General features: G+C 49.5%; 1 protein-coding gene across 1 annotated transcript in view; it reads left to right on the top strand.

The window, feature by feature from the left end:
- The first annotated feature begins 1719 nt into the window (after nt 1–1719).
- tsc22d2 (TSC22 domain family 2) overlaps nt 1720–12131 on the top strand; it is a 32642-nt gene continuing 22230 nt past the window's right edge. The window contains exon 1 of the mRNA XM_034675915.1: nt 1720–4035. Coding sequence (XP_034531806.1) covers nt 2504–4035 — 1532 coding nt within the window. The 5' untranslated portion in view covers nt 1720–2503. The remainder of the gene's footprint in view (nt 4036–12131) is intronic.

Below are 12131 nucleotides of genomic sequence, written 5' to 3'. Positions count from 1 at the left end.
AATAGACTGTATTAACATCTGTCCCATAGACTGTATTAACATCTGTTCCATAGACTGTATTAACATCTGTTCAATAGACTGTATTAACATCTGTTCCATAGACTGTATTAACATATGTCCAATAGACTGTATTAACATCTGTCCAATAGACTGTATTAACATCTGTCCCTTAGACTTAACATCTGTCCCATAGACTGTATTAACATCTGTCCCATAGACTGTATTAACATCTGTCCCATAGACTGTATTAACATCTGTCCCATAGACTGTATTAACATATGTCCCATAGACTGTATTAACATCTGTCCCTTAGACTGTATTAACATCTGTCCCATAGACTGTATTAACATCTGTCCCTTAGACTGTATTAACATCTGTCCCTTAGACTGTATTAACATCTGTCCCATAGACTGTATTAACATCTGTCCCATAGACTGTATTAACATCTGTCCCTTAGACTGTATTAACATCTGTCCCATAGACTGTATTAACATCTGTCCCATAGACTGTATTAACATCTGTCCCTTAGACTGTATTAACATCTGTCCCATAGACTGTATTAACATCTGTCCCTTAGACTGTATTAACATCTGTCCCATAGACTGTATTAACATCTGTCCCATAGACTGTATTAACATCTGTCCCATAGACTGTATTAACATCTGTCCCATAGACTGTATTAACATCTGTCCCTTAGACTGTATTAACATCTGTCCCTTAGACTGTATTAACATCTGTCCCATAGACTGTATTAACATCTGTCCCATAGACTGTATTAACATCTGTCCCATAGACTGTATTAACATCTGTCCCATAGACTGTATTAACATCTGTCCAATAGACTGTATTAACATATTTCCCATAGACTGTATTAACATATGTCCCTTAGACTGTATTAACATATGTCCCTTAGACTGTATTAACATCTGTCCCATAGACTGTATTAACATCTGTCCCTTAGACTGTATTAACATATGTCCCTTAGACTGTGTTAACATCTGTCCAATAGACTGTGTTAACATCTGTCCCATAGACTGTGTTAACATCTGTCCCATAGACGGTATTAACATCTGTCCAATAGACTGTATTAACATATGTCCCATAGACTGTATTAACATCTGTCCCATAGACTGTATTAACATCTGTCCCATAGACTGTATTAACATCTGTCCCATAGACTGTATTAACATCTGTCCCATAGACTGTATTAACATCTGTCCCATAGACTGTATTGATTAACATCTGTCCACGTCAGTGAGACGCTCCAGACGTCACTGAACGCGACCGAGACGAGCGTCCGCCTCGCCGCTCACTTGTTCGCGTGGATCAAGTTCTCTTTTGATCCAAAATGATTCCAAAGGGTCCATTTGACTGAATAATTGACTCCCTTGTCTTTAAATGGGGATGATTATGACAGGGCTGGAGAAAATCTGATAAAAATGTCGCCACGCCGCCTTGTTCGCGTCGCCCAGCGACCCGCACGAAGCGAACAAGCCGCTTGCCATTCACAATGAATGGGAGCGACGTCAGTTCGCTTTCAGTAGTTAACCGGAAATGATGACAGTGGGCGAACAGTCGATTAAAATATATAACGTCAATTTAAAATAGTTGTTAGTCATGAAATGTAACATACCACACATAGTTTAGAAGAAATGAATTTAGTTTGATTTAGTTATATTTAACAGGAAACAGGAAACTAGTTTGACCTCTTTACCCAGCATGCACCGCGCTCTTGCCATCTTGTCGAGTGGTTCGAAGAGCGGCAGGCAGCAGTTAGCTGTCTGTTAGCTTACTGTGGTAAAGTAGTGCTCTGTCAGCTAGCTTCAGCAGTTAGCTCTCTGTTAGCTTCCTGTGGTAAAGTAGTGATCTGTCAGCTAGCTTCAGCAGTTAGCTCTCTGTTAGCTTCCTGTGGTAAAGTAGTGATCTGTCAGCTAGCTTCAACAGTTAGCTCTCTGTTAGCTTACTGTGGTAAAGTAGTGATCTGTCAGCTAGCTTCAGGAGCAGCTGCCCAAAGTGAGCTGTCCCCACGACGAGAGGAAAAACTTCACCCACTTCAGGACGTGTCCTCCGGATCCCGCTGGATTATGTGTTCCCTCTGGAGACCTTCTGGATTTGTTTACATCAAGATGTCGCACATGTTGGTCCCGAGGCAGGGAGGACTAGCTACCATCCGCTAACTCAGCTAGTCGGAGGGAAACACATCCAGAGACCGGGCCCTCCTCAGACTAAAGTCCCGGGACCAGCTGCTGAACAAGAACTCTGACAAGGGCCTGTGAGGAACTCCGCTGCCGGGGCACCAGAGAGGCCGACCGGGGTCCAGAGAGGCCGGGTCAGTCTCGGAGGGTCTCCCCCCTGGCTGGGACTCTGTTCTCCGCCCAGAGAGAGGAAGAGGAGCGGTATGGAGATCTCCTGTGACGGTTCGGTTTTGTGTCAGTCCCCTCTGGTGTGAAAGACTTCAGGACATCAGTCCAGGACTTTGCTTTCATACAGACTCTCCGACATCATGTCCAAAATGCCAGCGAAGAAGAAGAGCTGCTTTCAGATCACCAGCGTCACGCAGGCTCAGGTCGCTGCCTGCAGCATCACGGACGACACGGAGAGCCTGGACGACCCGGACGAGTCCCGGACCGAGGACGTGTCCTCAGAGATCTTTGATGTGTCTCGGGCAGACCTGGGGGGGTGTGAGAGGAGTTCATCCGAGGAAACTTTGAACATCGTGGAGCCTCAGGAGGGCCAGCAGGTCTCAGGTCCTGTAAACGGGGGCCCCTGTTATAAAGGTGTCAGCACTGGTCGAGCTGCCCCTCATACTTTAGGAAACGTGCCTGTACCAGCTCCAGCTCAGCCCGGGGCTCCCAGCTCATCCTCCCCTGCTGCCCCGGTGAGCACCAGCTGTAGTTCCCGGTTTAGGGTCATCAAACTGGACCACGGGTCCGGAGAGCCCTTCAGACGGGGCAGGTGGACCTGCACTGAGTTTTATGAGAGAGATTCTGATTCAAGTAGAACTGTTGACAGCATTAAGCCCACTGTGACCCCGGATCACAGTATAGACCGGGACAGTGGGCTGGGGGCCACGAGTAACTCTGTGATCACGAGTAGTGCTTTTTCTGTCCACGCTTCAGAACCCACAGCAGACAGTGGGTACTCCACGGGGCACCACGCACACCCCCATCCTCCAGAGTCCCTGCAGCAGGGTTACAGCCTGGCCTCTCAGATAGGGAGCGGGGCAAGTGCCTTCAAGCCCACCGGGTTCACAACAACAGCATCACAGCAACAGGCTCACGTTAATGTTCAGCCCGTTGCTCCTCAGACCTTCCTCTCCAATAACATGAACGGTTTGCATCAAGTCCCCCTACAGCAGAAGTCTCCCATCATGCCCTCACAGCAGTTTGCCTACTCCCCTCACCCCACCGGCCTCTCCGCTGGTCAGCCAGACTATCATCAGCAGCACTTTGGTTCAAGCACTCAGAACCTTCTCATGTCGGCCCTCGCTGTGGGGCATCCGACCAGCCAGGTACCCCTTATTACCCCCGCTGGTCCAGGATCCCAGGGGCTGGGTGGAGAGGCGGCCTCAGCCCAGGGTCTCCTGCTACAAGGAGGGAATGCAGCAGCCATGAACCCTGCTCTTTCAGGAAACGGGCCCCAGCAGCATGTCAGCCAGACTCAGCCTTCAGGTGGGATCGCCCCTGCACCGTCTGCCACCACCGCCCCCTCCCACAGTGTTGTTCAGAATGCGCCCGCCACAGTGCCGAGTACTACCAACACCCCCCCAGGTGTGCCAAGTCCAGCTCTGAGCATAGGAGGACTTGTCCAGCTCCAGGGGGCCCACGGAGGAGCTTCACCAGGCCTACTCTCTGGCTTCAACCACCAGCTAGAAGACGGCAGGCAGAAGTTTGACCCCCTATTTCAGCCCGGTGCCATCATGCTGCCAGGGAAGGATGGTCTAAGGCCTTTCATCGGTGAGGGCCTCGGCTTGCCCTCTCCTGCTGTCAACAGCCTCTTTGGGATCCACATCACCATGAACGTGGACGAGGACAGGTAAGAGGGTTTCATGGGGGAAAGGGGGAGATGATGTTTTAAGTTACTGCTGTTTGTGAAACACTGAATCCCTGATGTCATATCACTGATGGTTCATGAAGCTCTGTGACAGGGATGGGCTTTACCTGGAGCAGGTCTTTACCTGGAGCAGGTCTGAGAGGCACCCAGTCTGTATCTGGACGTTTGCCCTTCTATTAAAAGTTGTGGTTACATTCTGCATCAGTGCGGTCGTACCCGGCAGCTCGTGGTGAACGCCTCTCCCTCCTCCGACTCCAGAAGAAGACGAGACGCTGTAACCAGAAGTGTCTGGTCAACTAACAGAACAATACAACACGTTATTCAGAGCTTTGTTTGTAGACTGGAGGAAGAAGAGAGAGCAGAGGGAGCCAACTGGCAGAAACAGGAGGAATATTCTGTCCTTTCATTAATAGGCAACCCACAAAACCCTGGATAGTACCTCCTCAGACCCCCACAGCCCCTCCTTCCAGCTCCTCTCAGCCATACAGGCGGTTTGAGTTTAGGGGGCGTTAACGAGCACTTGGAGAAGTTACAGCACATGCAGTAGCTGTGTTTTCAGGCTGAAAGAGGCCTGAACTCTCAGCAGACTGTTTTTATTCTGTGTCTTGGCTCTGCAGTGATCCCTCCTCCCTCTGTACACCCTGTAAATACTTCTCTTTATTCTAACGGACACACTGCAGCTATTTTTAGGGTCTGATGGACCCCCATCAACTCCAAGTGTTGCTGCTGAGGAGAGCTGATTATCTGAGCCAGGACTGACCTGAACACACACACACACACACGCACACGCACACGCACACACAAACCAGCAGCAGCAGTGAGTTTATGAAGGCCTCAGTGTTTATCTGTGTTGCCTGTTCTTCAGAGGTTATTATGAATGGCACAACCAGAGGTTGGTTGTGTGTGTGTGTGTGTGTGTGTGTGTGTGTGTGTGTGTGTGTGTGTGTGTGTGTGTGTGTGTGTGTGTGTGTGTGTGTGTGTGTGTGTGTGTGTGTGTGTGTGTGTGTGTGTTTTTAAGCAGGTTGAGGTCTGATTTTGATGGCTCATTGTTCAGAAGCTCCTGAAGCTAATCGCTGTTTACTGAATGACTTTATCCAAGCAGCGTCGCGTCTATGAAAGCCAGAAATGTCATGTTGTCCCTGATTTCATCACAGCACAGCCAGTGCCTCTTTCCCCCGCTGTGTGTGTGTGTGTGTGTGTGTGTGTGTGTGTGTGTGTGTGCGTGTGCGTGTGTGTGTGTGAGAGAGATTATGGGGAGTGACATCAGGGACTGTCAGTGTATCTGTGGTGATGCTGGCAGCAGGACATGTGAGGGATGACGGACAGATGGGTTCACAGACACAGACCTGCATCACACACTCACACACCTGTGGGAATGACTGCAGGCACGTCAGCATGTGTGTGTGCGTGTGTGTGGGTGGCAGCAATGAGATACCTGGACTGAATCAGCAGTTTGAGTTCAGCTCCAGGTCTCAGGCTCCGGTCCTTGTTGCATCCGTCCATGCTAATGTTTACTCATCAGCTCAAAGTGTAGCACACCCTCAGGTGAAACACTCAGGTGTAACGCTCAGGTGAAACCATAAGTTCCTAACCCTCGGCCTGTCTCTGCTTCAACACTAACCTGAATAAATCAGCTTCCATCAGCGGTCAGCATCACACAACAGTTCTTATCACCCTTCATGCAGCAGGTCCAAACTGAACTAACCTTCATCCTTTAATCTGCTGAAGCTGAACTTATTGAGCGGCGTTGACTGATTTATTGTTTCTGTGTTTACTGCGGCTGAATCAGAAACTTGTTTGTGAAACTCTTTTGTTGTAGCGTGTGCGTTCAGTATCCTCTGTGGCTACCTGGAGGTCAAGTGTCCCTATAGAGCCTTGGGATGTCTGACACTCTGCACAGAGTCAGGATCTGATACTTGAAACGGTCAGAGAGGAAAACTTTGTTTAACCAAATGTGTTTGATCGACTCAGCCGACTAAGAGATTCTCTGGGAAGTTCTAAACATCTGTACGAGGAGTTTGCTGGTTTATCACTCTGCTTCAAACATCTGGAAGTCTAACATCTGTAAGCACATTAACGGCAGAGGTCGTTGACCCTTCATACAGTTTAACCTTCAGTAGAAGTTTAATCAAAGTGAAAATAATGAATCATAAATATTATATCTGGACTTTAAGAGCCTGTAAGGCTGAGTCTAACTGAGAAGCGTGTTGCACACACACACACACACACACACACACACACACACACACACACACACACACACACACACACACACACACACACACACACACACACACACACACACCTCTAAACTTCCACTTGTTTGAGGAAAGTCTGAAGGCCTGAAGGAGAGTTGGCATCCATGAGTATAATCTGTCATCAGCTGTAATTAAAACACCTCAGTCACTCAGAACAGTCTCATCAATGAGTTCAGAGCAGACTCACCGCTCCAGGTTTCCTTGTTTGGTGGTGTCTGTCCATGGTTTCAGTGTGGGAAGCGTACTTTGGACGACCTGGATGAAATAATGTCCTGAAACGTTGCTGTGATATTTCTGCTTCCAGAGATTCATGAACGATTGAAAAGCCTCCTCTCAGGTTGGATATTCTCAGAGCAGGCATGAAGTGGTTTGAACGTTTCCTCGTTTCAATGAACATTAGAGTGTAGTACCTGCAGAACCCTGCTCACCTCTGTGCACACACACACACACCTGAGAGCATCCTGGTCCTCCACAGCGAGAGTTACTGCAGAGAATGAAAGGCGGTGTGGTCCTGGTCTGTTTATGGAAACTGTGCGTGGTTCCTCCGTCAGTGTGCGCTCACTCCTTCAGTTTGGGGAAACAATGGCTGGATGGTGACTGAGAGAGCTGCTCTGGGCGTTCTTTAAAGCAGCTGCTGATGAACGTGAAGCTTAGCATGAGCTCAGCAAGTCTCTGGATGTTCAGCTCTTAATGGCTTTCAGCTGACTTCTGTCTGTGTCTGTCTGTGTCTCTGCCTCCTGTCTGTGTCTGTCTGTGTCTCAGCCTCCTGTATGTGTCTCTGCCTCCTGTCTGTGTCTGTCTGTGTCTCTGCCTCCTGTCTGTGTCTTTGCCTCTAGTTTGTGCCTGTCTGTCTCTATCTATCTGTCTGTGTCTGTCTTTGTCTCTGCCTCCTGTCTGTGTCTGTCTGTGTCTCTGCCTCCTGTCTGTGTCTGTCTGTGTCTCTGCCTCCTGTCTGTGTCTGTCTGTGTCTCTGCCTCCTGTCTGTGTCTGTCTGTGTCTCTGCCTCCTGTCTGTGTCTGTCTGTGTCTCTGCCTCCTGTCTGTGTCTTTGCCTCCTTTTTGTGTCTGTCTGTGTCTCTGCCTCCTGTTTGTGTCTGTCTGTGTCTCTGCCTCCTGTCTGTGTCTGTCTGTGTCTCTGCCTCCTGTCTGTGTCTGTCTGTGTCTGTCTGGGTTTCTGCCTCCTGTCTGTCTCAGTCTGTGTCTCTGTCTGCTCTGTTGTCACTTTGAATCAAGGGAAAGTTTTGTTGTTGCTCAGTCAGCATCATATTTGTTACAGACCCAGTACCTGAGTCAGGTCTTGATGATGTGTCCTGGATCTCTTTCAGGCCGGTGCCCGGAGACAGGGCTTCTTCACAGAGGGAGCTTTCTTCTCTGATGTGAATTGTGTTTGCTTCTTAAAACTTGTAACGCTTGTTCTGCGTTTCCTGTTATATAAACGTTGAAGGATCTGAAGAGGTCAGTGGTGTGAGGAGAAGTGGTTGAATAAGTTAGCATAGCAGGACCCACCCTGTTATCTCAGCGAGATGCGGTCAGGGGATCACTTCCAATTAGAGTGGACCTGCCAAAGCAAGTAAACAACTGCGCTCCTGGCGGCCGACCATCAGTAACTGAGTTTGTGCTGGGAGCCAGGCCGTTGAATGAGCCGCAGAGCGTGCTGTCTGCTGCTCCAGGAAGGAGGACCGTGTGTGCAAACCGTTTGGTGTTTGTTGTCTTTCCCTAAATGGTCTCAGAACAGGTTGGACCCCTTCACCTGAGCGGCTTCAGCATGCAAAGTATGAGCGCCTCATGGTGACGGAGAGCCCTCTTACAGAACAGAGGACTTGTTGACAGGTCCTTGTTACCTTTAGGTCCTCTCACAGAGAGAAGTAGGCCACGTAGCTGAGGGGACAGAGTCTTAATCCTCTGAGACTGACAATATGAAAATATGACCAGCGCTTTAAATCAAAAAGCAAAGTGAGGTAGTTTCTTTATATCAAACAGACGTTCTCTTTATAACAACTTAAATATAAAGTACTGAAAAAGAACCCGGCCTGATTCTGATGTTTAAAGTCATGTGTGTAAAAGCTGGATGTTTCCTGCATCACTTCTTTCTGATTCTTTGTGTCTATTTTTCAAACGAGCGATGATATGTAAATTATTATTAGAAGTTCTTTCTCTTAAAACTGCATCTTCCTCAGAGACCAGATTTCAGACTTTTCAAACCAGAGTCCGTCCGTCATGTGACTCCTCTGTTTCAGCGGCTGGAGAAACTCGCTCTCATTAAACTGACGCCATGTCGAAGATCAGGCGTCGTAAGATACTGATCTACTGGCATCAGTGCACGCTATCTGTCTGTAGGTCAATGTCTGTCCTCAGAGTGAATATCAGCCGATTCACCTGAACCTCCCTCATATAAAGGATCAACACGGGGTCAGTCCCTTTGTTGATCCAGGAGAACCAGCCTGATGAGTGGAGCTGGTCTAAGGAGAGAAAGTATCTGGACTTCAGAGCAGTCAAATATTAAAGTGTTCATCCTGACAGCGACACAGCTTCCTCACCGCTCACTGCTTGTGTTTGTGTTTCTGTGCTCTCGGTCGGTTTACTGTAAAGTCAGATATTTTTAAACACAATAACAGAAGTGAGAAATTTAAAGTCTGCCGAGGAGACTTTTTCTGTGTGTCAGATTAAACTTCAGGACCGTCTCCAGGCAGAACTCACGGCTCCTCTCAGTTTCTCTTTCTCACTCTGGTTCTCGTGTTTGGAATAAATTGATGGACCTCTGATCAGCGTTCAGTGTTTCAGGACGTGTGACCGGCGTCCACAACCTCTCCATCAGGAGTGTGCAAAATATATCCTATAAGATCTTCATGTTTTCATCTTAATGATCTGTAAACATGTTGAGATATAACACACGGTCACCTCTGACCTCCATCAATGATCGAACAAGCTGCTGTAGGAAGGTGTGTTTCAGAGCCATTAGAGGCTGAGAGTGTGAAGTTGGGGCTGAGCACCAGTGTGTGTCAGTGCGACCCCCCCCCCCCCCCCCCCCCCCCCCGAGCTGAAGTTGTCTGAGCACTGAGTAATGAGGATGTGTGGAGAGCAGAGGCAGGCAGCTGCATCTGAGTCATCTCCTCCTCTGTGTGCTATGGAGCCTGGTATGGAGGCCTGGTTATGAGGCCTGCTGTAGAGCCTGGACTGGAGACTGGTCTTGAGGCCAAGCCATGAGGCCTGCCGTAGAGCGTGGTCTTGAGCCTGGTCTGGAGCCTAGTTTGGAGGCCCGTTCATGAGGCCTGCTGTAGAGCCTGGACTGGAGACTGGTCTTGAGGCCCGGCCATGAGGCCTGCTGTAGAGCGTGGTCTTGAGCCTGGTCTGGAGGCCCAGCAATGACGACTGCTGTAGAGAATGGTCTGGAGGCCCGGTCATTAGTTCTGCTCTGGAACCTGGTCTGGAGGCCCGGCCATGAGGCCTGCTGTAGAGAATGGTCTGGAGGCCCGGTCATTAGTTCTGCTCTGGAACCTGGTCTGGAAGCCTGGTCTGGAGGCCCAGCCATGAGGCCTGCTGTAGAGAATGGTCTGGAGTCCCGGTCATTAGTTCTGCTCTGGAACCTGGTCTGGAAGCCTGGTCTGGAGGCCCAGCCATGAGGCCTGCTGTAAAGCCTGGCCTGGAGCCTGGTCTTGAGGCCCGGCCATGAGGCCTGCTGTAAAGCCTGGTCTGGAGCCTGGTCATGAGGCCTGCTGCAGAGACTGGTCTGGAGCCTGGTCTTGAGGCCCAGTCATGAGGTCTGCTGTAGAGCCTGGTCTGGAGCCTGGTCTTGAGGCCCGGCCATGAGGCCTGCTGTAAAGCCTGGTCTTGAGGCCCGGTCATGAGGTCTGCTGTAGAGCCTGGTCTGGAGCCTGGTCATGAGGCCTGCTGCAGAGCCTGGTCTGGAGACCCGGTCATAAGGCCTGCTGTAGAGCCTGGTCTGGAGCCTGGTCTTGAGGCCCGGTCATGAGGTCTGCTGTGGAGCCTGCTGTGGAGCCTGCTGTGGAGCCTGGTCTGGAGGCCTGGTCTGGAGGCCTGGTCTGGAGGCCTGGTCTGGAGGCCTGGTCTGGAGGCCTGGTCTGGAGGCCAGCTCAGGTCATGTGTTTTCTGATCCACCGTCCCTGCAGGAAGCTGGTTTTTGTGGGTTTCTCTGAGAGCTGCAGGTTCTGTAACACTCTGATTTCCTGCTTTGCTTTGAAGTCCGCTCTCGTACTCTGACGAAGACTTCCTCTGGGTTGTTCTTCCTCTTCTTTCTTCAGTCAGCTTCGTCTTCAGTGTCTCCAGGAGTCAGCATTAACCCCCCCCGACCTCCTCTTACAATGATCAGATGGGGGAAAGGAAGCGGACGTGAGTCATTGTGGTTTTCTGATAACGGTTTATTCACTCCTCAAAGCTGTGAGAGGAAACAGAACTGGTTTTCATCACAGGTGGCCTGAGCTCCTCTCAGTGATGTCATTTACCTGTGGTTCTGTGCTTAAACGTGTCTGTTCTGACTTCTCTGGCTGATTCAGTAATATCTGTGATCATCTGTTTGTGGAAGTGATCCGTCTCCTGACTCAGACTGTTTCTGGTTCTTAAGATGAAATCTCTTCAAAGTGTCCCTGAGTCAGTCGGACGTCTCCTCTCAGCCCTCGTTAAACTCTGACACGTCGGCTCTTCTGACCGTGACTCTGTTTTTAGCCTGGAGAATTCTCCATCAGCTGCGTTGACCTCCTGGTTAGCACCTTGGTGAGGTGTGATGACTGCTCTGAGCTTTCACACCGGCTCTTCATTTGAGTCAGCTTCTAAGTTTGACACGTAGAAAAATGTCATCTGCCTTCTTGTCAATCACACGTCAGTGAGCTGCAGAGGAGAGAGCACAGTGTTGACTGAGGCGTCGCTCTCTGACACTTCTTAGTTTTTACTTTTGTTTTAATATCTGTCAAACATTTAACTTTTCATCTCTGCTGTCATCATGTTTCTGCATATTTCACTGGCACCTCACGTCTCTGCCAACCACACCATCACTCGCCAAGAATGAGGTCATCCGAAACCTTCACACGAAACAATGGAAGATATTCTGCTGCCACTTCCTGAGCTGTCATTGAACGCACCTCTGCAGCAGGAAGTGCAGCACGCGTGTATTGTATCAGTGCAGCAGGAAGTGCAGCACACATGTATTGTATCATTACAGGAAGTGCAGCACACATGTATTGCATCAGTGCAGCAGGAAGTGCAGCACACATGTATTGCATCAGTGCAGCAGGAAGTGCAGCACACATGTATTGTATCATTACAGGAAGGGCAGCACACATGTATTGCATCAGTGCAGCAGGAAGCGCAGCACACATGTATTGTATCAGTGCAGCAGGAAGTGCAGCACACATGTATTGTATCATTACAGGAAGGGCAGCACGCATGTATTGTATCAGTGCAGCAGGAAGTCCAGCACGCATGTATTGTATCAGTGCAGCAGGAAGTGCAGCACGCATGTATTGTATCAGTGCAGCAGGAAGTGCAGCACGCATATATTGTATCAGTGCAGCAGGAAGTGCAGCACGCATGTATTGTATCAGTGCAGCAGGAAGTGCAGCACGCATGTATTGTATCAGTGCAGCAGGAAGTGCAGCACACATGCATTTCATCAGTGCAGCAGGAAGTGCAGCACACATGCATTGTATCAGTGCAGCAGGAAGTGCAGCACACATGCATTTCATCAGTGCAGCAGGAAGTGCAGCACACATGCATTTCATCAGTGCAGCAGGAAGTGCAGCACGCATGTTTTGTATCAGTGCAGCAGGAAGTGCAGCACGCATGTATTGTATCAGTGCAGCAGGAAGTG

This window comes from Notolabrus celidotus, chromosome 2 (assembly GCF_009762535.1).
Source record: "Notolabrus celidotus isolate fNotCel1 chromosome 2, fNotCel1.pri, whole genome shotgun sequence".
NCBI classification, from domain to species: domain Eukaryota; kingdom Metazoa; phylum Chordata; class Actinopteri; order Labriformes; family Labridae; genus Notolabrus; species Notolabrus celidotus.
The sequence above is the reverse complement of the archived record's forward strand: the minus strand, read 5'-3'. Positions and strand labels throughout refer to the sequence as shown.